Source organism: Leptinotarsa decemlineata, unplaced genomic scaffold, assembly GCF_025532065.1.
Source record: "Leptinotarsa decemlineata unplaced genomic scaffold, Ldec_3_MD MMD2_tig00078346_RagTag_RagTag, whole genome shotgun sequence".
NCBI classification, from domain to species: Eukaryota; Metazoa; Arthropoda; class Insecta; order Coleoptera; family Chrysomelidae; genus Leptinotarsa; species Leptinotarsa decemlineata.
In genome coordinates, this window is record NW_027412724.1 from 4,671,882 (window position 1) to 4,699,766 (window position 27,885).

At 36.9% G+C, this 27,885-nt stretch overlaps 3 protein-coding genes across 4 annotated transcripts in view; 2 read left to right on the forward strand and 1 right to left on the reverse strand.

The window, feature by feature from the left end:
- The window catches only part of LOC111504827 (uncharacterized), a 116,672-nt gene that overhangs the window by 9,066 nt on the left and 79,721 nt on the right, over positions 1 to 27,885 (reverse strand). The gene's annotated exons all lie outside the window — the stretch shown is intronic.
- Positions 781 to 27,858, forward strand: LOC141487020 (uncharacterized). Its single transcript, XM_074185718.1, has 2 exons — positions 781 to 1,777; positions 26,687 to 27,858. Exon 2 carries the CDS (start codon positions 26,690 to 26,692, stop codon positions 27,539 to 27,541), a length of 852 nt encoding a protein of 283 aa, XP_074041819.1. The 5' UTR covers positions 781 to 1,777; positions 26,687 to 26,689; the 3' UTR covers positions 27,542 to 27,858.
- On the forward strand, positions 11,501 to 12,552 carry LOC141487025 (uncharacterized). The gene is made up of 2 exons (XM_074185751.1): positions 11,501 to 11,761; positions 11,825 to 12,552. The coding sequence occupies exons 1-2, from the start codon at positions 11,607 to 11,609 to the stop codon at positions 12,528 to 12,530; spliced, it is 861 nt and encodes a 286-aa protein (XP_074041852.1). The 5' UTR covers positions 11,501 to 11,606; the 3' UTR covers positions 12,531 to 12,552.

Genomic DNA, 27,885 nt, shown 5'->3' on the forward strand with positions numbered 1-27,885 from the left:
CATTGAACAACTGGATAGTAGGAAGATTTATGGACTTCTGGCAGAATCTTCCAGGATTGGCTCACTCCAAGGCGTTTATTCGCCCTTCGAAGCTTGATACCAAACAGTTGTTGGACTACAGTAGAGATGAACTACGATTTCTAACAGTCCTCCTTTTAGGTCACTGTCATTTGACCATACAAACTGATCGGCTTCGTTAGGAAGCTGGGTTTATTTGGTCGAGTGTGAATAGGTGTGAACCACAATAAACCCTTGCGGGTTGCGGTGGAGGGTTGAATAGACCTAACTTTACACAACCTAACCCTAGTACGGATGTGAAAAGTATGGTCTAACGCGTTTTTTGTGTTTCTGTTTTCATGCCCATAAATTTCTAAATCAATTGTCTATAGCAGTGCTTTCCAAAGTGTGCGCCGCGGCTTCCCTTCACGCTGAGATGTCGTCATAAGGGCGCCTCGAAATATTCAATCAAGCAATTCGGCAATTTTCTTGGAATTTCCAATTCTTGAATTTTTGCGGCAACAATCGTGTGTGTTGACAAAATTCCAAAAATTTACCAACTTTCGAGTCTTTCATTGCTTTCTTTCCAACCTGCATCCGAAAGTTTTCCATTTTTTCAAGAAAGTCAAAAATTTAGAAGAAATCTGATATACTGAGGATGCGAAAAAATCTAATTATTAAATTAGCCGCAAGTCGAAAACGATTGGAACCTCTGGTCTGTAGAATGTCGGAGTTTTACTATACCTCACCGATCATCAAATATTAAATATATTGAAATATTGAATATTGAAATACTAATTCAGCTCATCTACCCAGAGAGACTATATTCACCTATTATTCAGTCATAATAATTCGCGAGTAGGAATTTCCTGAACCATCATCGCGGTTGATGCATTTATCAATATGGCGGATCAATATGGCGGCCGCAAACGAGCAAGCGATAGTGACCAGTGAATTAAATAAATTAAAAAAGAATGAGTTAATTGAAATACTGACCAATTTCAAGTCACCAGTGAGTGTAACAAACGTTGTATTGATTAATTACGTGTCAAACTTAAGCGAAAAGTGCAGTGCACTTTTCACCGCGGAAAGTGACTTATTCGTGGAAAGACAAGAATCCACGGAATGTAAACTTTGCAGTGAACACAGACTCATACTAGAAACTCAAACTAGGGAACTCCAAGCTGTAAGTAAACTTTCATATTATCTTGAGAAGAGGACACAGGAGCAAGAAGACCTAATATTCTTGTTAAAACAAATCAATAATTATTCGTTATCGGGTATCGAGCCATTGAAAAAGGAAAACAATTCAAATAGCCAACAAGAAAATAACAGACCAGAGGTACCTGAGGAGCCACAAAAAACATTTGCGACGACGGTGGAAGCAAGTACCGCAAAAACAAATGACATCCAACCAAAAAAAGTGACTGTTCCAGTAGATAAGATGGGTCATTCATCTCTATCTGAAAAAGAGGGACCAACAGATATAAACCGATCATTGGTAGTAATATTAATAGTACAGTCCAGACCGTCCCACGAAAAGGTTTTCTGCATGTTTGTTGAATTAGATTTCATTAAGTGATTATGTTTTGTCCTTGTTTATTTATTTTCTATCGATTAAAAAAAAAAGATGTATAGTTGCTATAAATAAAGTTAATGTTTTTGCTGTAGTTGAAATTCGCCCACAACTTTATCTTCCATATATAAAGTACTCTGTGTTGAATTAGTTTCTACAACAGGTTATGGGCCCAGATTAACTTGCTCTGCATATCTGAAAAAAGTATAAAGTATTTGCTGCATTTTCAACGAAAATAATAAGCTGCAATATTATTCTGACATTGACAACTTCATTGCTGAACATGGCTCAAACTGAGACTGCAAGAATTGTGAAGTTCGATGGTACCAATTTTCAGTTGTGGAAATTCAGTGTTTCCATTGTGTTGAGAGCCAATGAGTTGATAGTAGGAGATTTGAGCCGGTTCTAAGCCTCCCCCCACCACTATGACGTATTAATTGCTTTTTATTGGTTGTTGTTTGGTGAAGTCACTGTGATGTGACCTTGAAGGGTGTGGTGTATGGATCGTTCAGAAATTTTTTCCCGGTTCTAATACTCCCCCCACCAATATGACGTGTTATTTGCTTTTTTTTTGTTGTGCAGTGAAGTCAAGGCGTTGTGACCTTGAAGTGTCTGGTGCATGGATCGTTCAGATTTTTTTTTTCATATGAGATTTTGTGTGTGTATGTGTGTGTGTGTGTGTGTGTTAGAGAATGCACGGTACAGGGTTTCATCATGTGCCTGTTTGTCTATGTACAAACATACGTCTGCATACTTCGAAGATCCTCCAAGTAATGAATGCTCCATCGGTGTGAGGGCACCAAGTTAGTAGTGAAGTGACGTCACAGCAATAACCGTTCAACGGCTAGAGAGCGACATGTTCACTCCACGACGTGTGGCAGAGTAATGCGTATTCATCGGTCTGCTCTCACCTCCCTCGATGTAGTGAAGGATGTGACGTAACGCCCCAGACTCGCCATCAATGGTGACACGCAGGCGGACGAGGACTGTGCTAACGTCTGTCTTCTCCGAGAGCGCAACGACAATTGCTTGTTCGGCTATCGCTCTCGAAGCAGTGAATGATGTGACGTAACGCATCACCCTACCCTCGCTATTGATGGTGACACGCAGGCGGGCGAGGACTGTGCAAACGTCTGCCCTCTCCGAGAGCGCAACGATCACTGCTTGCTCGTGCCGGCAACTGTTATCGCATCAAATTGGGAGATGGGCTTGGCTGTGACGTCAGGTATCTCTAGCGGATGCATCGATGTGTCCTTACCTACCCTCACTCTCTACGGTGATGCGCAGGCGACGTGGATTATGGTATTTAAGAAGCGGGCGAGTGTTGGTTATGTCAGTTTCCATCGAGTGAGTTAGTGAGAACATATCATAGAAAATGTATTCTTGTGAATGTGGTAAATCTTTTACCCGTAGTGACAACCTTCGTCGTCATCAGCTCCAGAGTTGCCAAGGAGGGCCATCAGTGAAACGAGTGAGATTAGATGACGCTGCAGCACCTATGTACACATGTAATTGTTGTAATGTGATGATTCCATTGACTCAAGTGAATTCTCACAATAGAACTCTACAACATAAGAATAATACATGTGTTCAATTCAGTGATGGTGTTCAAATTATAAAGAGCGCCTTCAAACGTCGGATTGCGACATACAGGGTGCAGAGTTCCATTGTTTCCACCGATTACATGTTATTCTTTAATGAAATCAGGCAGAAAGTTATAGAATTATTGGAATCGGCCATCAGGGTTCACAAAATCATCAAAGTGAATATGGAAGTATTTGGGAGTTATATTCTACAAACACAAGACCTGAAGGAAACCAAATCATTTAATTCACAGAATAGAACAGTTGATCAATCTACTGATTTGAATTCCTTATTTGATGGATTTCGAAATGGGATTATCGCTCAAACTACAGAATTCCAGGAACGTGATTCAGGTAAACATTTCTACCAAGTTTTAATTGGATGGATTAGTAATATTGTTCTGTATTTAAGGTTGGACTTGTGAAAAAATCATGTTTCTGGAGTTGAACATTAATAAATACAGCCCGCTCAGTGGATGTTCATATGTGAAGCTGCCTGAATGTATTGAGCGTAGGAAGGCCGTGGTTAATGTCCGTAATGAAGATCAGCATTGTTTTGCATGGGCTATCACTTCAGCACTACATCCTGCAATCGATAGAACATCAGAAGTTTCATCGTATCCACATTTCAGTACAGTCATAGATGTAACAGGTATGAATTTTCCGGTAAAGTTGAAAGATATTGTGAAATTTGAAGACAAGAATGATATTTCAGTTAATGTGTACGGTTTAGAAAGTAAATTCGAGAAGGGTAAAATAATGTATGAAATAATTGGACCATTACGTTACTCTCAGAGAAGACTTAGAAGACATGTCAATTTGTTACTTATCACAGATGATTTCGGTAATAATCATTATTGTTGGATCAAAGATCTTTCAAGATTAGTTTCAAGCCAATTATCGGCTCATGAACATAAGAAATATTTTTGTGATGGCTGTTTATTATATTTTTCTAATGAACAATTACTATTACGTCATAAGATAAATGATTGTAATCACTTGAGTACTACAACACCATCAACCAATTTCAAAGTCAATAAATATGGGAAAACGGTATCTGAAAATATACTAACTTTTGAAAACTTTGAGAAACAAATGAAGGTACCATTTGTAGTGTATGCAGATTTTGAATCAGTACTGAAGCCGATTCAAACCACTAAACCAAATCCTGAATACTCGTATTCGATCAAGACATTCAAACATGAGCCTTATTCATTTGCTTATTTGATTAAATGTTCATACAATGATGATTTATCAAAATTTGTTTCGTATAGGGGTGTGGATGCAGCCCAAAAATTCGTTAGCAAAATCGAAGATGATTTGAAAAATATTTATGAAAATCATCTCAGGTTTCCTATTCCTATGGATGTACAAACTCCTGAGGAAGAGGAACAGTTTGCTTCTGCCACAAATTGTGGCATTTGTTCCAAACAATTTAATGATGGCGAAGTCAAAGTGAGGGATCATTGTCACCTCACAGGAAAAAAAAGGTCCCCTGCTGCTCATTCATCTTGTAATTTGAATTTTAAATTGCCAAATTTCATTCCTATAATTTTTCACAATCTCAGTGGATATGATTGTCATTTATTCATAAAGGAATTGTATAAAAATAAAGATAAAGTGGATGTCATCCCACAAACTAATGAAAAATATATATCTTTCACAAAACATCTCTTTACACACTCCTATACGGATAAAGATGGTAGGGTGAAGAAGAATTATTTGAAAATGAGATTCATTGATAGTTTCAGATTCATGCTTAGTTCTTTGGAGAATTTAGGTGCAAATTTAACATCTGATCAGTGTATCGAGATGCGCAAACATTTCCCACAAATTGAAAATTTCAATTTGATGAGAAAGAAAGGTGTATTTCCCTATAGTTTTGTTGATGACATCGAAAAACTGAATCATCCAAGACTTCCAACCAAAAATCAATTTTATGATAAACTCAATTGTGAACATATATCAGATAATGATTATGGGAGAGCTCAACTTGTTTGGAATTTATTCGAATGTCAGGATTTGGGTGAATACTCTGATTTATATTTAAAGTCAGATGTGTTACTATTATGTGACATTTTTGAAAACTTTAGAAATATATCTGTTGATAAATATAAATTGGATCCGGCACAATACTTCACTGCACCCGGATTATCGTGGGATGCCATGTTGAAATATACTAATATTGAATTGGAATTACTAACTGATATTGATATGGTTCACTTCTTTCAAAAAGGTATTCGTGGTGGAATAAGTCAATGTAGTGAAAGGAAACATAAAGCAAACAATACATTTTTACCGGATTATAATCCAAATGAACCATCTTCATTCATTTCATATTTGGATGCAACAAATCTATATGGTCACAGCATGTCGCAACCATTACCAACAGGTGAATTTTCATGGTTAGCACCTCATGAAATTCTCAATCTTGATATAATGAATGTGGATATTGATAGTCCTTATGGATATGTATTGGAAGTGGATATACATTATCCCCAAGAACTTCATGATAAACATTCCGATTTACCATTCTTAGTTGAACGTTTGATACCTCCATATGCAAAATCGAAAGTTCCCAAATTAATTCCAAATTTAAACGACAAAAGAAAATATATTGTTCACTATAGAAACTTACAGCAAGCTGTCAATCATGGTTTGATAGTGATGAACACACATAGAGTATTGAGGTTTAAGCAATCATGTTGGATGAAGCCTTATATAGATTTGAATACTGAAATGCGTAATAGGTCTAATAACAAATCTGAAAAAGATTTCTACAAACTAATGAATAATGCAGTCTATGGAAAAACAATGGAAAACGTAGACAATAGAATTGATGTTAGACTCATTACACATTGGGAAAATATAAAAAGAACTATAGGTGCTAGTTGTCTCATATCTCGACCAAATTTTAAAAAATGCTCTATTTTTACAGAAAATTTTGTTGCCATTCAATTGGCTAGAGTAAAAGTTCATTATGATAAACCACTATATTTAGGATTTTCCATTCTAGAATTATCTAAAACAGTTATGTATGATTTTTTCTATGGATGTATCAAACAACAGTTTGGAGAAGATGCGTCCTTACTCTACACTGATACCGACTCCCTTATTCTCAAAGTAAATACAGACAATTTCTATGAATTTATCAAAAATAATATAAATAAGTTCGATACATCTAATTATAAAATAGGAAACCAATTCAATATTCCAGTGACAAAGTCAGTTCTGGGTAATTTCAAAGATGAATTCCCAAATGATCCAATAATCAGCTTTTACGGTACAGGTGCTAAAGCGTATTACGTGAAATCTGTTGATGGTGAACTGAAGAAGGCCAAAGGTGTGAAACGATCTGTTATAAAGAATGAATTGACATGTGAAGACTATGAAAAAATCATTGAAGAGGGAGGTATGATATTCAGGAAGATGAACTCGTTCAGAAGCGTATTGCATGATATTTACACTGAATTGAAAAATAAAGTCGCTTTATCGTATCATGACGACAAGAGATTCATCATTCCGAATACCACTCGAACTCTTCCATGGGGTCATAGCGATATAGAATTTTATCGAAATGATCCTAATGATAACATTCGTTGGGTGTCTGAAATCGTTCATTCTTTTTCTCAAGAGAGCGCCTTAGACCAACTAATCAATTTGTTGACTGTAGAGATGAATAATTGAATTATAATTCGAAGTATTATTGCTTATTCCTTCAAACCGGAACATTCTTATTTGTGATTATTTGTGATTATTGTATTATGTATTGTATATATATCACTTTTACCAAGTTACTTAGATGAATAAAAAATGATAAAAATATTATTTGTTTCATTTCTATTTTCCTAACCAATTACTGTAAAGTATATAGCATAATGTAAATGAAAGAAATATCAGTTTGAAAAGAATCATCGTAGAGTGCACAATGTCTTAAACAATCGATAAGTTTGGTAGAAAAAGAAAATTGGGTGGTAATGTCATTCGAGGTCCTCCCGGGATTGGTTTTAAATTAACAAAAGATGGTCATTATGACATGCAAAGAAAAATATTGAAAAATATAAGCGAACCAATTGACAAGAGTGATTGTGTAACTGTATCATATCTTGAGGGGGAAATTAACGGAACAAAGGAGGTTATACTTCTAGCCCTACAAGCTGCAATACAATCCACAATAGGTAATATTGCTCGCGATGCCCGTCAAGCATTTGACGATAAAATTGCAGAGGCTCGGATAACTTTCACTCGTAAATTTGACAAACTTACAAATGATGTGGACATAAAAATGTCTGACATAACAGCGTCTACAAATAAAAAATTTGATGCTATGTCAAACATAACAGGGACTACAATGAAAAAGTATGATGTACTAGAAGAGAGAGTTGAAGTTTTGGAGAAAAGCCATAAAGTCAGGCCATCAGGTGGACTGGGATATCCAGGACTGGACATTGATCCAAATGTTAGAATAATAGAACCAAAACCAAAACCAAAGTTTACCGAATACTATAAGTTGGTTCACTCCAAGGAATTCGTTTGTCGGTACGGCTCAGGATTGCATTTTTTGCGATTTCCATAAATCATATCGCCGACAGACGATGTCCGGAAGCCGCCGGCCGCATGACAGTTATACGAGGGCAGTTCCTATTCGCGATATCTACAGGGGACGTTCCGAAGTTGAAACTTCGCTTGCTCGGTTGTATCAGACAGATAAACAAAGATACGAAAGTAGATGTTTGTAGATCAACTTCTAGAAACATGATAGATAAACTCATGAATAAATGATCTAAGAAACAGATCCGAGTGATTTACTGATGAAATGATAAACATACGTTCAGAAAAACATGTTTTATTAACAAAAATAATACAATTATATAATGTTATATGTTTATAAATGATTTAAAATATTCAATTTCACATTGCATGATTTATGTTTCCTAACAATCTTCATGTCCTGGTTCATGAATTTTAAAGTAAAGTATATCCGAACTCTTGTATATAAAGATATATAATAATAGAAGGGGAATTTTTGACATGGATGTGAGAAAAGAATTTTCGAATATTTTGTTTTCAAATACTGTCCAATTCCCTTCTCACTGCTGATTTTATCAAAATTTTCAATGAATATATTTTCCATCTCTATTACATGGTCAACAATATCTCTTGATGGTACGGTTAATCCACCAAACGATGATTTGTCGGTACTGTAAGCCTTTAGCTTACAGAAAATTACATCTTGGTCAAGAAGGTTTTCTGAGGATTTGCTAAAATGTATGCAAATGTCACACGAATGTTGCATGAGACATTTTTTCATGAGGTATCCTGTGACATAGACAAGAGCGTTTCCTTCGGGACTTTTAAGGTTCTTATAATCTCGAGTGAAAACTTTCAGAGGAGCATAGTTTGGAATGTCGGGTCTAGCAAGGATGTATCGACATTGTTCAGTTAATTCTGGCGTCAACCTCAACAAAACGTCATTAACATCATCCATACAAGTAGCACCTTCACTAGAATCAAAATATTTCAAAGCAAATATTTTTTTGAAAGCTCTACAAAACTGTATGGGTGTTGGATTCTTTGCGTTGCCAGAACAATTTCTGATCTGTCCAAAAAAATTCTCCAAACAATCTTGATTCAAATTACGCGTGAACAAATATTTATAATCGCGTTCTTTCAACATCTCCCACAAGGCAAAAACTGCTTTCAAAGTCAACTTCCACCCAAAAATGAATTTCAATTGTTTCGTGACATTTTTGCCATCGTGTTTTTTCACTTGGAGATTTTGAAACATGACATAGGCTTCTTAAAGACATTTCATCTGCTTTTCCGTTCCCATAAAAGCCTGACATTTCTCAAAATTGCTCGAATTCAATAAATCAAAAAGATCATTCATTTTTTTTTATCGAAATCAGCAGTAACTAACGCTTCCTTGGACAACATATTGAAGTCAATGTATGTGTGCATAGCCACGGCTACAGAGTGACTCAAAACTTGGGAAGCCAACTTGACTTTCATTTTTTGAAAATTATTTGGATAAATGTGGTCATTATTAAGTTTAGGAACCAATTTATATTGGGATATCAAACAAATATACAAGTTTATGATCGTCTATCAGAAATATGGGATTTTCGTCTGTAACATTCAAAGTTTTCACCAACTTCTGAAAATTTGAACCCTGATCGGAAACCACCCCCATGACATTTAGGCCTATACTTTTGCATCTTCGTACCGTTTTGAACAAAATATCTTTCAAATCATCAGAATTTGCTGATGTCTTATAGAAAAAGTATGCAAGTGGTATTTTCCAATTGCATGCCAAACCTCTGACCATTACTGTTAGAGCACTACTTGCTATGTCAGTAGAGGTCCCATTCAAACTCGTTTGGAAACCTACTATTTTGTCTCTGGAAATATCATAATAAAGATGAGATTTCAAAGATATTTCGTCTAGGCATAAAATACAATCTCTTTCTTTCTCCTTCATGAGCCCAATCCTGAATTCAATAACACGAAAAATAAAATCGTTGAAGCCTGGTTCAACAATCCAATTTTTCGTGAAACGATGAAGTGTACTTTTTGACGGTAATCTACAAATTGTTGAAAATTTTTTGTACGCTTTCGGACCAAGAAAATAAACAGTCAATGCAAACTGTTTGAATTCGTCACTATACCTGGACCCTTTTGGTGCTTTATTTATCAAAGAAAGCTGTGCTTTCAAGAGCTTACAATATTGCTCAGGATATTTTCGATCCAGAAACTTGAAAACATCATCCAGAGTAATTCCGGTTTCGTCCAGTGCTCTTTTCGATGTTGAAGCTACTGTTTTCTCTAATGATACAATTTTTTTTCGTAATGCCACTTTTCTTGGAGTTCCCGAAGAGAGTTTAGCAGATGTTTGGCTGCATTCATCTGAAAGAAAGATGTGCGTACTTTCAATAATTGTTTTCTTGTCATCGTTTTTGTTTCCGAAGCATATAAAAATAGATCAGGTAAGTATATGATATAACGAAAAGATATTTCACCTCGTGATCCTAATTGATCCGTTTGAACCTGAGCATCAATGTAAATAAAATCCTTGCTAGTACCGGCAATGGCATCATCATCTGGAAGGTTTAAATAACAAAATTGATATTGTAAATTTCATATGTTAAAAAGTGGAATAAGATTTTTTCATCATTTGAATCTATAAACTTCACTGAACCAACCTTTCTGAGAACCATCTTGAGGCAGACGCAATGAAGGTACAGCATAGCTATGAATACGAGAATTCACAATATCATCGGCTCTAAAATGTAAGCTGCAAATTTTAATTCTATTGTGACTCTGCTCTGGGGTAAGATTAGCATATCTATGATTCCCAATGAAGCCTAATACATTTTTCCAACGTTGACACCTAAAAAAAAATTCAAGTATATCAATCGATAAACTGATTGAAATGAGTTTGGATTGGCAAATGCGGTATATTTTGTTATGAATAATTTTATACAACAAAACCATAAAAGGTATAGATAGGTAAAATAAAAATGAATGGTGAATATATTGAATGCATACCTTTCACTGTACTTTGGGCAGCGGAAAAACGAAATACCTGGGCTTCCCACCGTACTCAGACAACCATCCACTGAGCAATACGTCGACATTTTCACAAAATAAATATTTCGAACTCCGAACGAACACAACACAATCACAATACCAAAGTTTACCGATTCTGTAGTCTTTGACAATACCAAACAATACGGACAACCTTTATATCTCGTGTGTCGACGAGAACTGGTAACTTCAAGCGACACACTGTACTACCTCGGCTGGCAATTACCCGCTGTCGCTAGCGGGCGGCGAGATTTCTCAGATGTCGAAAAATGAGCGAGTGACACGTCTTATAGTATTCTGTAGTCTTTGCCAAAACCAACAGATGACGTATTAATTGAACCAACATGGTGAATTTACTCCCGCGTTAGGTTAGATTAGATTAATACAAACTATAGGTTAGGGTCATACATACGTTAGGTTAGGTTAATACTTACGATAGGTTAGGTTAGATTAGGTTAGGTTAGGTTATTACATACTGTAGGTTAGGGTCATACATACGTTAAGTTAGGTGTTAGGTTAGGTTAGGTTTCACGGCGCGCGAAGCGCGCGGGTGGGGGTGGGGGGCGGCGGGGCCGCGCTCCGCGCGGCTTACGCCCCAATTCGCTACGCTCGCGCCGGCGCGCGAAGCGCGCCGGCGCGAGCGTAATGGGGCCACCGCGCCGGCGCGCTGGCGCGGTGCCCCCCCCCCCTCCTCCCCCCGGGTGGTGGCCCCATTACGCTCGCGCCGGCGCGCGAAGCGCGCCGGCGCGAGCGTAGCGAATTGGGGCGTAAGCCGCGCGGAGCGCGGCCCGCTTTCTTCCCACCATTGCTCACCCCGCCCACTTCCTACCATTTCTCGCCCCACCATATTCCAACCATTGCGCATGCACGCCCCCACCTCATTCCCTCCACTCCCAATGATGTTGATACCCCGAGGAGCACGTTCTTCTACATTCAGTACGACAACTCCAGTCATCCAGAGCAGTCCAGCCATACTCAACCAGAAGCAGTGTACTATACAACGAGGAGCTAAGTTTGAGTAAGTTAACAATGTACTTTAATTTTTTACATCTACTAACTTTGTATTATTTTACATTTTCAGAATGGCATCCAACACTCAGGAATTAAATAACGCTGTGGCATCCATCATGCCTATGACAGAGCAGGAGAAGGCATCCACTTCGCGAGTTAGGTGCAGATCTACCAGCCCTGACTTATTCGAGGAGGAGGAGGAAGTCAGGCCTGTAAAGAAGGTTTGCCAACGACCTGCAGCGAAGGTTGGTCCTATTTCTAAGTACCGAGCTACTTGCAATAGGACTAATCCTTATGCAGGTAGTTGGTCGACCGCTCCAAACAGCTTAAGGCCCTCCACACCACCCGCAGCAGTAGTGGAACAACCTAGGGCGCCTTCTCCGGAGGAGCCACCAGTTGTATTGTCCCCATCGGAGGAGGCTCCCATCGTATTCACTCCGTCGGTGGTGCCGCTTTCGCCGATGCTGGCAACACCGGTGACGAATCCTGAAGTGTTAGTGCCACAAGTGCGACAGCCTATCGGAGAGGTTAGTGAAATGTTGGACAGTTTTCTACAGAGATGTAAGGAAGCAGAACATGCTTCTCGAGCTAGTGAGGCCGCGTTGGTTAAAAGGAAGCGCGAAATGGCTGAAATTGTTAACCGACGGAGGGAAGTAGAAAAAGAAATAGCCGAACTAGATCGGAAGTATGCATCTCTGGAGAAAAAGTGTGAAGCAGATACCTCTTCGATAGAGACTTATAAAAAGTTAGTGACTTTTATAAAAACTTTCCCATAGATTAAGTGTAAGTGTAGTAAGATTAGTTTTAGGCTAGTTAGGAATATTTAATTAAGATAGTTTTAAGTTTATGTTTGTAATTTTAGGAAATAAAAATAAAATAAAAAAAAAAGAAGTGAAATTAAGGGTGTACATTGTTTTGGTTTGGTACACATTGAACAATGCGATGGTTGGAGCATTTTTCTTCACTTCGTCTTATTATTATTTCCTTTTTTTTTATTTCAATTACAAGTTCTTCTATGCAAATACCTCACATCAATTTTTGTGTTCTCTAATCTATTGTAAATAATCTCTTGGGAAGAAAATATGTTTCATAATGAAATCAATAAGTATATTTCATATAATTCATATAGTATTTTCAATTTTCTCTTTCATGGAATATAGCTCATGTCATTTTTGAAATTCATTCCCACTTAATCCCCTCTCCTCCCCACTCCTCCCCCACTCCCTTTCAAAAGTATAAAAGTAGGAATTATCTGTTGGAATATTCAGTTGATCAGCCACCTTCAACATGGAACCTGATTCAACTACTGAGCCGTACAGTGACCCAGCGCATCAACATCCTTACTGGGCTTCTATCCATGAAGGTTTCGTTACCTCCACGACGGCACCTCACTCGATGAATTATGATGACATAATTTATGATGATCGGATACAAGTGCTTCACGTTACTGGAACCGATCAAGCGGACCTGTCTGATGGGGATTATCCAGATCCTTATGATTGGCGGAATGATTACGAATGGGATACACAGTCCGGAAACACAGACGACGACAGCGATGACGATGATGACGGTGACGCTGACAATGAGTCCGATGATAGTCCTCCACCATCCCCTATCCTGATTGATGAAGTCCTGAATTCAGACGATGATATGTAATCGTTTCCTCGTTTCTCCCATCCTTTCTATTCCTTTCCTTTCCTTCCACGGAGTACACACTTTTTGGTTGGTGTACACGAGGCACTGCGAGGTTGGGGCAGTGTCTTTTTCCCTCTCCCTTATTAGTTTTTTTATAATAATCACTCAGAGTTTCTCATAATAATAATCATTTAGAATTTCAAGAAAATTTTCATTCTTATTGCTTTCGAATTTCAAACACTGAATTGTTCTACATTTACACTTCACCCCCTCCTTTTTTTTTCCGATATAAATAAAGCATCAATCCCAGTTCTATATCATTCTTCCACAATGTCGAGTGCTGATTCCACCACCGAACCGATGAGTGTACCAGAGTATTCTATGACGAGTACAGGCCCCATCCAGGTACATGGAATAGATTCAACGTTCGATCATTTCAGTACAAATTTTGCACAAATGCTGCAACGTATCTATGATCTACCTGATGATTTCCCGGCACGTATGGAAGAAGGTATGCAAGAGGAAGTAGAGGCAGAGTTAGAGATGGATGTCAATGAGTTAGACGATCTAGAGGATAACGAGCTAGATAATTATGCTAATGATGATACCATTAGTATATCGTCTGATTCAGATGATTATGAGGATGACATCATCAGTATATCATCAGATACAGATGATGATACAATCATCATTGTTTCTGATGATGATGAGGAGCGTTAGTCCATACCATTGCATGGATTAATAAAAAAAACAGCCCTTTTCAGGGCTATCATTATACTTTCAAACAGAAACAGGTTCATACCATTGTTAACATTATAGTCTCAAACAAAATGTATGTATGTAAAAGTATTCATCATTATATGCATACAATGATTGACAAAATGCCAACTTCAACTTTCATTTAAAGTAGTACTCATCATATGCATAGATATGACTATCAAATTCCAAATATCGACTTTTCAGTCAAAGTAGTAATTTATTTGTCATATAATGTATAGATATTCAAAGACTAACAAATTTCCAACTTAGACTTTTTATTAGTCAAAGTATTCATTTGTCATATAATCTATGAATACTAATACAACTAACTACTGTTTGTGTGAATAATGTAGCCCTGAAAAGGGCTGTTGTTTTTTTTTTGACCAATAGGTCCAGGGTTATTCTGCCACAGGTTTCACATTATTGCATATTACGCAAGCTGATACTCTCGTGAAATTCGTAAGCGGTCTTTCACATGCCTCACACCAATATTGACCCATCTCCATCATAGAGACCGTATCGTGGATATTAACGTGTTGATACCAGCCACCGTTATTGTTCCTTATTGAATAAAATCGGAAACAGCACCAACATAACTTTTTTATGCTGCCATCAATCGTTTCGATCTGCACATGCGCATTCATCACGCAATATAAATCGGCAGGATCTTCTAAGGTATCGGTGATGTTGAGCATTCGGTGACCGATTCTCAAAGCGCTATCACCTTCAGATGAGTCTGCTACAACCCCTTCATCTTCACCTTCACCATCCACGACTAGCTCCATGTCTTCATCTTCATCGCTCTCAGCCTCAATTTCAACTTCGTTGACTTCAAGGTCAATCTCCACTTCATCGACTCCAACACCTTCTTCAACTCCAACACCTTCTTCAAGTATCACTTCCTCTAGCGGAATGTTGACATCCTCATCATCTGTCTCTTCTATCCAATTATTTGTATCAATAGCAGATATTCTGTTTAATGCAGCAACTATTTTTTGAGTATTCATCTTAACGTTTTCTCACAGTTGCAGAGTGAATGAATGAACTCTAGGTTTGCAAGTCGACTTATATAGGTAGTGATGCGACTCCCACTTGACTCGTTTAGGGTGGAAGAGTAGGAGAAGTTATCCCACTATACTTTCACATGATGTTGATTTGTATAAATAGAGATCGTAGGTATAGGAGAGAGCATTCAGAGTTTCTGTAAGTCATCTCTTAATATTTCTAATCGAATTAGTAAAATGCCGTTTCCAAAAGAGTGGAATGAAAAACCAAAAGTGTGTGTCTACCCAATGATGATTGCAGGGGCTATTGTGTGCTACTTTTGTCAAATAAGTAGACCTAAGGATTCAATCAATCCATGTACTGGTATGTGTAGTGATTGCGTGTTGCGGATTCAACTATCGCCTCCTTCTCATCCACCGAAGCGAACAAAATCGGATTATCGTCAACAACAGTTACAGTGTCTGAAGTGTTCCGAACCTATAATATTTAACAATATAGGTATCTGTAGAAATATTGGTGGTACCTGTGCTGCCGTTCCAACTCCACTGCAACGTTGTTTGCGTTGTGATACATATTCCATGAATTGTTGGAATCATGTATGCAATGCATGTAGAAGTACTTGGGATCTGTGTGAGAAGGTTGGTCAACTCTACCCCAATAGGAGAATCCATTTTTTTCAATGTTGGTGTTTGACGCACGAGCAACAACTATTGAGGAATAGAGTCAAAGAACGTTCCACATCCACAGAGACATATTAACATTTTTCATTTTATATTTTTTATTATCGTTATTGTCCTCTATTATTAATAAATATATATATATTTTGAATTTATTTGTATTATTTTCTAACATTTAAAAATACATGCATGCAACACAAAGTTTTCCTCTTAAATGACAAAGATTGTTACATGCGTGAATAGTTTAGTGAGAGAGCGCATGTGCCAGTTGATGAAAGAGCGCATGCGCTAGTTTATTTTCTTCTATAAATGGTGAGGTCTCAGTAACATCATCACCTTTCCTATCCACATTCTATTGCTATCACATATCATTCCTCAGACCTTAATAATCATGAGCTCTATGCCGCTATTGATTGCTGAAGATGGTTCACCACTTGTTGATATCGATCAGACTGATTTTGAAAATATTCCAGTATTACATTTATCGAGTCAAGATTCGATAAATGATTTTGATATTAACGACTTCGTTAACTTTGCAGATGTGCCAGAACCAAATGAGCAAATTATTATTGAAAATCCGATCGTTTCGCAATTATCATCACTCAAACACTCTTCATCTACCCTTCCTCTTGGTGTTGATAAGAAATCTAGAACAATCAAGAGGAAGGTTACTAAGGCATCTTCATCGATTGTCACTGACTTTAAAGAAAAGAAAGAATCAAAAAGTGTTGTGCGACAGAAAAAACCCGCAACGAAAAGTGACAGATCGAAGAGGAAGCCAAAAGGTACTCCTAAAGAAATGAAGAGTGATTTGAAAGCTGAACCGCTATCTTCTTTCAGTCCCCTCCATCGGTTTGGGGAAATGAAAAGGAAAGCAAAATGCCGTCTTGTAAAGGCACAGATGACTATTGCTGAACTTGAAAAGAGTGAGCGAGCTATTAATGCTAATAATAAAACTCTTGAAGCATTAGATGCCAAGATTGCATTAGCGAAGGTTGAATTGGCTAGAATGTCTAAAGATGCTGATGAACTCCGTTCAAAAATTGGTAAAGATAAGCAATTCCATCAACGTTCGAGAATGCAAGCTCAGGCTGAGCTTGAGGAGTCGACTAAGCTTTATGAGACGGCATTATCAGTGAGAGATAATTGGCAAAAAGAGTTGGATACTGCATTTCAAAGTGACGGCGATTAGTTTTGGGAATGATAATGTGTTTTCAATATCGTGAGTTGAAAAATATAAGCGGGAATGGAGTATACAATTAATTTGGTTTGGTATACACAGAACATTGCGAATGGCTGGGGCAATGTTTACCGCTGCAATATTTTGCAATTCACATACTTATAATTGAAATGAAAACAATAATGAACTTTAATATTACTTTATTCATAAAAGTCACTATTAGATACATTTAAACCATATTTGATTCATCAATCCAAGAATTTTGTTCGCTAGGAAGACCTAACCACTTTACATATACTTTATTTTTTCTTCTCTTCAACACCTTCTCAATCAGATATACGTCAGGATTCTCGGTTCGTAATAACTCTTCTTCGTAAAAACATCCTCTAATCGGCTGTTCATTCATATCTTCAAGATTATAAGTCGTTGGGATGGTTTTATTAATTTTAACAATCTTGAATAGCTCCGTGGTAAAATTCGCAGTGTAAGACTTTTCAAAAATATTTTTGTATTTACTTATACGTACAATATCATTCAATTGGAATTTGGGTTTACTTTGTCTTTCTCCAATTCCATTGATACCCTTGAATTTCAATTTTGTTGTTGAATCAACATTGATGGGTGCCATACCTATTGTACGATGAACTTTATTATTATATCTACTAGTTATAATTGGAAGAATATCAAGCCATTTGTGGTGACCTCTCATCGTAAATTCCTTGTAGAGCCATGCCTTTATTGTACGAATCACTCTTTCTGCTATAGCTGCCTTCTTTGTGCTGAATGTTGAATAATGATTGATATTATATTCTCGCATGAGAGATGAGAAGCTTCTATTAAAAAATTCTTTCCCTTGATCGCTTTGTATATGTTTAGGGGAAAATTTGGCTTTCTTCAGTACATATTTCATTGCATTAGTTATTGTACTACCTGTTTTATCTTTAACTGGCACAGTCCATAGATATTTTGAGTAACAATCAATTACTACAAGTATATATCGGTATCCTTCATTACTTTTTGCATAAGGTTGTAGTTCAGCTAGATCTATTTGCCATAGATCTGCAAAACCTTTGATGGTAGTTATTCTTCTACGAAAATTACGTCTTGCAGGTCTATGTAATTCATTAACAACTTGTCGTTTGATATCACTTACTTCATTAGTCATTCTATTTCAATATGATTAAAGAGAAAAAAAGTGATAATGTTACTGCATTGAATGATGATGTGACAGTGATCATTACTTGTGGATATATATTAATATATTATACCTTCTTCACGTAATTCTTCAATTATTGAAATTATTTCATTATCATGTCCGGTATGTCCAGCTGACTTTGATGCTACCAATAGTCGTAGGCGAGCAACTAACTCTTTCGGTGAATTCCAGTACACATAATTCGCAGGTTTAGAATTATATGTTTTCTCCATTTTCACTCGTTTGAGTGCTCCACCAATTTTACTTCTACTCCTAATTGGATATTGTCGTGAGTCTAATAGTGGTTTGATGACTTCACGAAATTTTTTAGAATTTGTATTTTTAAAACCATTCTTCAGATGATATTGTTTATATGGAGCATTCGTTATTTTCAATATTTTGGAATATACTTGACGAGTTTCTTCATTATCAACATCTTGTGGATTCTTCAAAAAGATCATATCATATTATTCTGGACTACCTGCGCATTCATATTTTTTCACTTTATTAGCATCCCAAAATGAAATGTTTCCATCTTTGAAATGTACCACTAGACTTCCCATTTTCAGCTTTTGTGTAATTGGATCCATACGTACGCCAAATGTTCCATCATATGCTGGATTTCTAGATTTTACATTATTCAAATGTTTCATCAAAACATCTTCACCACTTTCATTCATAACAGGTGAGATGTCAGGATCCGAGGAATCGATGTGGGACGATGATGGTGTTTCGAATAGAGTTGTTCTCATATCGTCTTGAAGTGTGCTCGTGTCACTATTCACAGATGATACACCATCAAAAGATTGTTTTCTTCCTATTGGAGTACTCATGGGATAATTTGAAGTAGATTGAACAGATCCACGATTTGGTGATAACACTGCTGATTTAGAAGTAGCGTTTGATGATAAAACATTCAATGGTTTCATTATGGGCTCATACAATCTTTCAAGTGTCGAACGATTTTCAATATTATCATTCTTGATAGAGTTGAATTTCTGTCTGACAGCTTCTGTTGTCTCTACTAGTTGACGTTTCAAATTCATTTCATTGTTTTTATGTTCAGAATCGTTTTTTGTATTCATAATGCCCTTTTTAAATTATAGCTCAATTCGTTGATGAAGTGACCTCTACAATATTCAGTGATCGAATAAGTTTCAAAAACAAGATCATGGGTATATAAAACTATCGAATCCTTTGCGATATCTACCTTCATCTATTTTTCTATCCTTATCAATTACTAGAAATCCATATTGATCCTCCCAGCATTTAACACACATCAATTGGAATTGTTTGAATGTTACATCGGGTGAAACATGATCTGAATAAATGTGATGTAAATTCGTCTCATCTTGTTTGAACATTATAATGAAATTGGTATTGTCACGCACTAACTGTTTGGGTACCCGTGAATATGTCTGTGCTAGATAAAAACAATCAACATCCTTATGACGTCCCATACAGAAATATGATCTAATAATATCTTGCTTTTCACATATCACATCATCGAAAATGAAAACAGAATTAGGCTTAGCGTCGGAGGGTTCCACTATTTCTGCATTATTGCTGAATGTATAAAAACCTAATCCTTTTATAGGTTCCAAAACACTTCGCAAGTACTGATATTTAGGTTGATTGAGTGACTTCGAATAGAGATACACATTTCTAAATCTCAATCCTTGTGGATGTGTTAATAGTGATATCATTGCATTCGTCTTTCCACAATTTGAAGGTCCTATAATGAGTCCTCGAACTGATGATGGAAGTAGTGGACCATGTCTGAATACTCTTTGTCCATTCAATCCACACCCAAATTTCTCATCTAGATTATCTACAGCAAACTTTTCTTTCTGTTTTACAATGCGCATCGTGCCGTGGTTGGAGACTATATAAATGTTATTAGCTTATTCATTTCAATGTGTACCATCAAACGATACGGACGTATTGAAAGTGATCGTAAAATTAAAAGAGGTTGTGGTTTTGTTAATGATTTAATAAACAAACTTCCTTTCGAATTACATCTACCCGGAGGATATCAATACTGTGGACCGGGTACAAAATTGAAACAACGTTTAGCTCGTAACGATCCTGGAATCAATAAATTAGATTTGAATGCAAAAAACACGATATTCAATATTCTAAGCATCCATCTGATCTTGCAGCAAGACATTTAGCCGACAAAGAACTTGAATACAGCGCTTGGGATAGGGTTAAATCAAAGGACGCGAGTATTGGGGAAAGAGCAGCTGCATTACTTGTCACCAACATTATGAAAGCGAAAAGACATATGGGCATGGGTTGTAGTACCAATAAGAAAAAATGTAAGAGGAAACAATCGAAGAAAAATAATATTAAAAAAAGCTGCATTTGGTGCTGGGATAGTCCATAAAGTGCGAAATGTATTGAAGAAAGCTGGTGGGAATCAATTTGTGACGAATAATAGCAAAAAAGCTATCACTGTGGCATTGCAAGCGGCACGTAAATACCTTAAAGCTGCCGGTGGAAAGAAGAAAATCCGCACACCACGCATAATTCCTGTTCCCAAGATCGGTGGACTTTTACCATTGATACCAATTTTTGCTGGACTATCCGCACTAGGAAGTTTGGCGGGAGCCGCTGCTGGTATTGCCAAGGCCGTGAATTCGGCAAAAGCCAGCAGAGCGGCTTTAATGGAAGCCAATCGTCACAATAAAACCATGGAGGCTGTAGCATTAGGCAAACGCGGAAGTGGAATATATCTCAAACCACACCGTAAAGGTTTAGGACTATATTTAAAACCATACAAAGCCACAAACAAAACAAAAAACTGATTGAACCCCTACCTCAGAGGCCTCTTACTGATCTCGATCTCAGTTATTATGCACAAAAAATGAAAATTCCACATTTTCGTGGTGTTTTTATGCGTGATAGATTACCATCTTCAGGTCCAAAACAAAACGAGACAGCTATTGTTAATTTAGATGGAATAAGTGGACCAGGAACACATTGGGTGGCATATAAAAAATGTGGGAAAGAAGTCACATATTTCGATAGTTTTGGAGATCTACCCCCACCATTGGAATTGACTCGATTCTTTCGAAAATGTTCGAAGGTAAAAATCAAATATAACTATGATCGACAACAGAAATTTAATACAGTTCTCTGTGGTCACTTGTGCTTGCAGTTTCTCTCTAAATAATTTTCCAAATAAAAATGGATTCAACACCGAAACTGGATCGGGAGGCTATCAAGGGAATGGGGTTTTCACTTAGAATGTTTTCAAAATATGGTACCTTGAAAAAAATGGATAAAGTGATGCTTGCAAATATGCCTAAGGAAGTGATACTTGCATGTGTTGCACATGAGATTGCATATGTTTGGGAAAAGTTGCCTAAGCATCTGCAAGATGACATCGATATAATGAAACATAGATATTGTTATGAGCACCACCACGATCAAAATTCAGATTCGGATGTTAATGATGGTCCTATACCTCGAAAATCTATGTGTTGTATTTGTAATATAGAGGATGTGAATATTGGTATCAATAAAAATGATACTTATTACAATACAACACCTTCCAAAAAGTGTAAATTGTCTCAAATGTGCTGTTGCTGTGTACAATAATAAATTGAAATGTGTTTCAAAATATTCATCAGTCATGTCACGAAAGTTCGAGCTACAAGCTGTCGGGACAAGTGTCTTGAGTGCGGATTTTTTTCCACCAATTGAATTGGATAGGAACAGTCGTTATGGATTAGGACTTTTGGGATTCTATGGATGCAATACAATCAATAATATAACTGAAGCTAATAACTTAGTTAGTTTTAGAATCAGTAATGACAACTCATCGATACCCCAAAAGTTGACAATTGAAATTCCATGTGGTGCTTACGAAATAGAAGAGATCAATGCCGTCATACAGAAACATATCATGTTCAGATTGTTTCATGATAAAAAACCAAATGATGTCGTTGCAGATGATATTTTCTATCTACACGCCAATAATAATACATTCAAATGTGAAATGCGATCCAAATATGAAATTGATCTGACACATCCAAATTCTATAGCAGAAATGATGGGGTTCGCTCATGGAATATTTCCACCAAATCAGATACATGAATCATCATTACCAATAAACATTACAACTGTGAGACTTATCCGCTTAGATTGCAATATAATATCAGGTTCATATATAAATGGTGAAGAATCTCACATTCTTTTCTCATTCGATATTGATGTTGAACCTGGCTACAATCTTACTAAAGAACCACACAGTATTATATATATGCCTGTCAGTCCAGAAGGTCGTCAATTGATTCACAACATTACAGTGCGTATTTTGGATGAAAAAAATAACCTTATCGATTTTGGAAGTGAAGAAGAGATTTTCATTATTTTGGAATTGAAGAAAATCGAATAACTGTTGTTATGGGTTTCATTTACAATAGACAAAATCGCATTGAACAATCCCAAACGAGTTGCACTATCAAAAAGAAAGGTGTGCATAAAAAGAAAAGTGTGCATAAAAAGAAGCTCATTCCACAAGTGTATGCTAAACAGTTAGCACATAAAGCTCTGTCTGTGAGTGATCTTAAATTTTTGAAATCGATTGGATTGAAAGTGAGAAAATAACAATGGTGCTCGAAACAAACAGTGAAAAGTTGAATATATTCAATGAACCAGTGCTCGATCATTCTCTCATAAGTTTACATGAGCACACATATAAGCCCTATGGATCACCGCTATTCAGGAATTCGGATGAAATCAGAATTGCAATCAATAATCAAGATGTTATACTAGATATTGCCGACAGCTTCATTTACATAGAAGGTAAATTCACCCCCAAAGATGTAGCGAAAACATGCTATCTCTCGAATAATGCAATTGCATTTCTCTTTGACGAAATTCGTTATGAAATGGGTGGTGAACAAGTGGCTGTTGTTAGAAAACCTGGGATAACATCTACAATGAAAACCATGATATCATTTGGACAATCTCATGCTAACACATTATTGACATCTGGTTGGGGACTTTCACAATTGAAGCAAGATATCTTGGATACAAACAGTCATGTTTTTAGTGGAAAACTACCACTGAAATATTTGATGGGTTTTGCTGAAGATTACAACAAAAGTATCTTGAATGCCAAACAGGAATTGATTTTGATTATCGCTCGATCATTCAAAAACTCGAATATAGGTGAGGTTGATGCTGATTTGGAAATAAATAAAATCGAATGGAAAATAAGACATATTGTACCAGATGATAAACACAAGCTGAAACTTTTGAGTAGAATAAACAAAAGCGGTCTGAATGCCAAAATCAAGTTGGCGTATCGTATGTGGGACCTCTATGAACTACCATCATTACGTGGGACTTCTTCAGACATATGGGCCATCAAAACAACTAATGCATTGGAAACTCCTCGTTTTGTCATCATCGCATTCCAAAGTACTACCACATCTGAAGATAGAACACAGGATATTACAAAATTCACAACTGCTGATATCAATAGTATTCGAGTATACTTGAATTCTGAAGTTTATCCATATGAGCGTTGGAATTTGAATTTCGATAAAAAACTTGATGCTCCTGCTTATTATGCTTTTGAGAGTTTCCAGCGAAGTTATTATGATAAAGATATGAGTGAACCTCTGATGGACATTGGGCAATTTAGAGAGAATCCACTATTCGTCATCGATTGTTCCCATCAACCAAATGCAACAAAATCATCAACTATTGATATAAAGATTGAGTTTGAGACGAGGAAGACCAAGTTTCCAGACAACACTAAAGTGTATGCATTAATTTTGCATGATACAGTTTTAACATACAATGCATTGGATGGTTCAGTTCATAGCAGATATTGACACTTTTTTTCACTCTATCATATACTGTTTTATGATCTTTTTTTTATTTGTAACTGACTTATATCATGTATTGTATTTTATATCATATTTATTGTTTTGTAATCATTTTCTATTGTATTTCATGAGATTTAAATAAATAAAACATGAAAATAATACAAAGTTTTTTATTTGACATTATTTATGATTTACAGGAACATACAGACTATCTAAAATAACTTCTTCCTCATAATCATCATTTTCGCGACCATCTTCAATTTCCTCTCGATTTTCATCATTCAATTCAAAGTGATGAATAATCCATTCTGGCAAGTATGGTTGGAGGCTATACAGGAATCTTCTTAGGTTCAGTTCAATCATAACCTCACAAAGTTGCCACAATTCCAATTCATTATCCAAAAATTTGTTACAAACTTCTGCACCACTCCAATAGTTCTCAGCATCACGAAGGCATAATTCGATTTGTTTTTCATCATAGCATACACTCATATCATAATTGCTTGCATGTTCGGCTCCATCACCCAACACCTTCAATTTAGACGACAAATGTTGAACCGATGATTTGAGATCTACAACATCGACCCAATCTTGACTTGCGTACTGCATCCACATCTTTAAATGGTGGAACTGAAATCGAATAAAAAAAAACAATAAGCAACCTCCAATTTTTCAGTGATATAATACTCACATTCCCATTTTACTTGTAGTTACAAAGTGGGTGTATTCAACTAAGTTAGTAATGTTTATATTTCCATATAATTATCATCTAATATATGAATATTGATAAAACAATAAGAAATTCATTATAATTACTATTATTATTCAATCATATTGAATTTGACTAGAGTTAGCGTTTTCACACCAAAAAACTTTGTAAGCTATGACCTAAAGAAATTCGCTATAAATTATTACAATTATTATTCAATCATATTGAATTTAACTAGAGATCGCGTTTTCATGCCAGCAAAACTTTGTTGGCTCTGTCCTAAATACACCATCGTATATTTACCACCTGATGAGTTGATACAAGATATATCGTCATCACTGAATTGCAACGAAATACGTTTTGGTAGCCATGTTTTAAATAATTTATCATTGCTCACATCTTGCAAAGTTAATAAAATTGATTTACCAAATCGTGTAGAATAAGTTGACATATTTTTAATTATGTACACTTCATCAATTGGCAATGATGATAAGGCCTTTTGCTCTAGTATTTCAACCTCCTGTACAATCAAATTATTAATTTTATTCAAGTCTACTTTTGAAACGGACATGATGATAATATATATGAAAATATAAACAATTTCCAACAGACAAATACACTCACCGTCTTCCTTCTATTACGAACTGAATAACACTCTACCAATTGCTAACTGCTGCAGATATATTCGTCTACTGATTTCATAGTGTGCCAGGCATTTCTTTTATATTAAACAGTGCGAGTCACCCCCACCATGAAACCGTGAAAGGTTCACATTGCTAGTTGCTATCCACTAGAGATGCCTGACGTCACAGCCAAGCCCATCTCCCAATTTGATGCGATAACAGTTGCCGACACGAGCAAGCAGTGATCGTTGCGCTCTCGGAGAGGGCAGACGTTTGCACAGTCCTCGCCCGCCTGCGTGTCACCATCAATAGCGAGGGTAGGGTGATGCGTTACGTCACATCATTCACTGCTTCGAGAGCGATAGCCGAACAAGCAATTGTCGTTGCGCTCTCGGAGAAGACAGACGTTAGCACAGTCCTCGCCCGCCTGCGTGTCACCATTGATGGCGAGTCTGGGGCGTTACGTCACATCCTTCACTACATCGAGGGAGGTGAGAGCAGACCGATGAATACGCATTACTCTGCCACACGTCGTGGAGTGAACATGTCGCTCTCTAGCCGTTGAACGGTTATTGCTGTGACGTCACTCCACTACTAACTTGGTGCCCTCACACCGATGGAGCATTCATTACTTGGAGGATCTTCGAAGTATGCAGACGTATGTTTGTACATAGACAAACAGGCACATGATGAAACCCTGTACCGTGCATTCTCTAACACACACACACACACACACATACACACACAAAATCTCATATGAAAAAAAAAATCTGAACGATCCATGCACCAGACACTTCAAGGTCACAACGCCTTGACTTCACTGCACAACAAAAAAAAGCAAATAACACGTCATATTGGTGGGGGGAGGATTAGAACCGGGAAAAAATTTCTGAACGATCCATACACCACACCCTTCAAGGTCACATCACAGTGACTTCATCAAACAACAACCAATAAAAAAGCAATTAATACGTCATAGTGGTGGGGGGAGGCTTAGAACCGGCTCAAATCTCCTACTGTTGATGGATATAGTAACCAAAAAAAAACCTGACTTAAGTACCTCAAATGCTGATGAAGTGTTCGAAAAAAACTATGTAATCCGCAACTCAGTGACAAACAGGTCCAAGATGTCACCCAATGAACAAGTTTATTTCTTACTTCAACGCAATTTACCCAGAAACACATTAGTGAAATATCGGTAAATTGAGTTGAAGTAAGAAATAAACTTGTTCATTGGGTGACATCTTGAACGTGTTTGTCACTGAGTTGCGGATTACATAGTTTTTTTCGAACACTGTAGAAGATGGAGATTCCGAAAGTGTTGATCGAGAAATTGGAAGGGCAATCCAATTGGCTTAATTGGAAATTTCAAATAAAAATCCAGCTGCACGCACACCATGCATGGGATGCTGTTTTGGGCACAGTTGAATCTCCAGTCAAACCAGCAGAGACAGCCGATAAGGATGTAACAGAAACATACAAATGTTTGATGTCTGCGAACAGAATTGAATACACATCCCAAAATCTCATTGTTTCTAGTCTGAGTTCACAAGTCAGGCAGCTGATAAACATGTGTAATAGTTCAGAGGAGATGTGGGATAAGCTTTTAAGTATCTTTGAGCAAAGAACGGAACAAAGACAAGACAGACTATTCAACAAGTTCTTTGGAATCAGAGAAAAGGATCCCCTAGAAAGCATAGCTAAACACATGGCAAAACTCGAAAAGTTTTGCTTAGAACTTCAAGACGAAACTTGGAAAGAGGACAAAGTGAAGTTGCCGGAGTCGTTATTCATCAATAGAGTACTCAATACTTTGCCTCAAGATTATTTTGAATTGCTAAATGCATGGGAGTCTGTCCCTAAGGAGCAAAGAACCATTCAGTTACTTTGTGAAAGATTATGCACCGTGGAAATGCGACTTCAAGAACGAGAAGAAACTAACGATATTTCCACTAAAACAGCATTAGTAGTATCGAAGAGAGTTCAAGATCGATCCCCACCAATAACAACAACCCTGCACAAGAAAGATAACGCAAAGAAGAAGTTTACTCCAAAATGGTATCGATGTGGTCATAGAGGACATTTAAAGAAAGACTGTACCAAAGATATCAAAACGAATGTTATTTCAGTACAAGGTTCAGCATTCATTTCATAACCTTTTCAGTTAGATCTACATCCAAACGTTAGTTGGATTGCAGATTCAGGTGCCACTCAACATATGACCATGCACCGAAATTGGTTTTCCACTTTCGAAAACTTCCCAGTTTCCCAATTCAGTTCATATTCCAACACTGCCCCTTGACTGAAGTGCAGTGGTCTCTTAGTAACACCCAGTAAATCTCTCAGCTTCTCAAAACGAGTTCTGCTCAGTGGTTTGGTGAGAATATCCGCTATCTGATCCTCGCCTGCTATATGTTGTACTTGAAATATACCTTCTTGTACTTTTTCTCTAATAAAATGGTATCGAACGTCTATGTGCTTGGATCTTTTATGAAATTC

Bases quoted from the DNA above. Each gene is read 5' to 3' on its own strand.
- LOC141487020 (XM_074185718.1), top strand. From the start codon at position 26,690: ATGGAGATTCCGAAAGTGTTGATCGAGAAATTGGAAGGGCAATCCAAT.
- LOC141487025 (XM_074185751.1), top strand. From the start codon at position 11,607: ATGCACGCCCCCACCTCATTCCCTCCACTCCCAATGATGTTGATACCC. The intron at 11,762-11,824 runs GTAAGTTAACAA...TTACATTTTCAG, and splicing joins CAACGAGGAGCTAAGTTTGA to AATGGCATCCAACACTCAGG.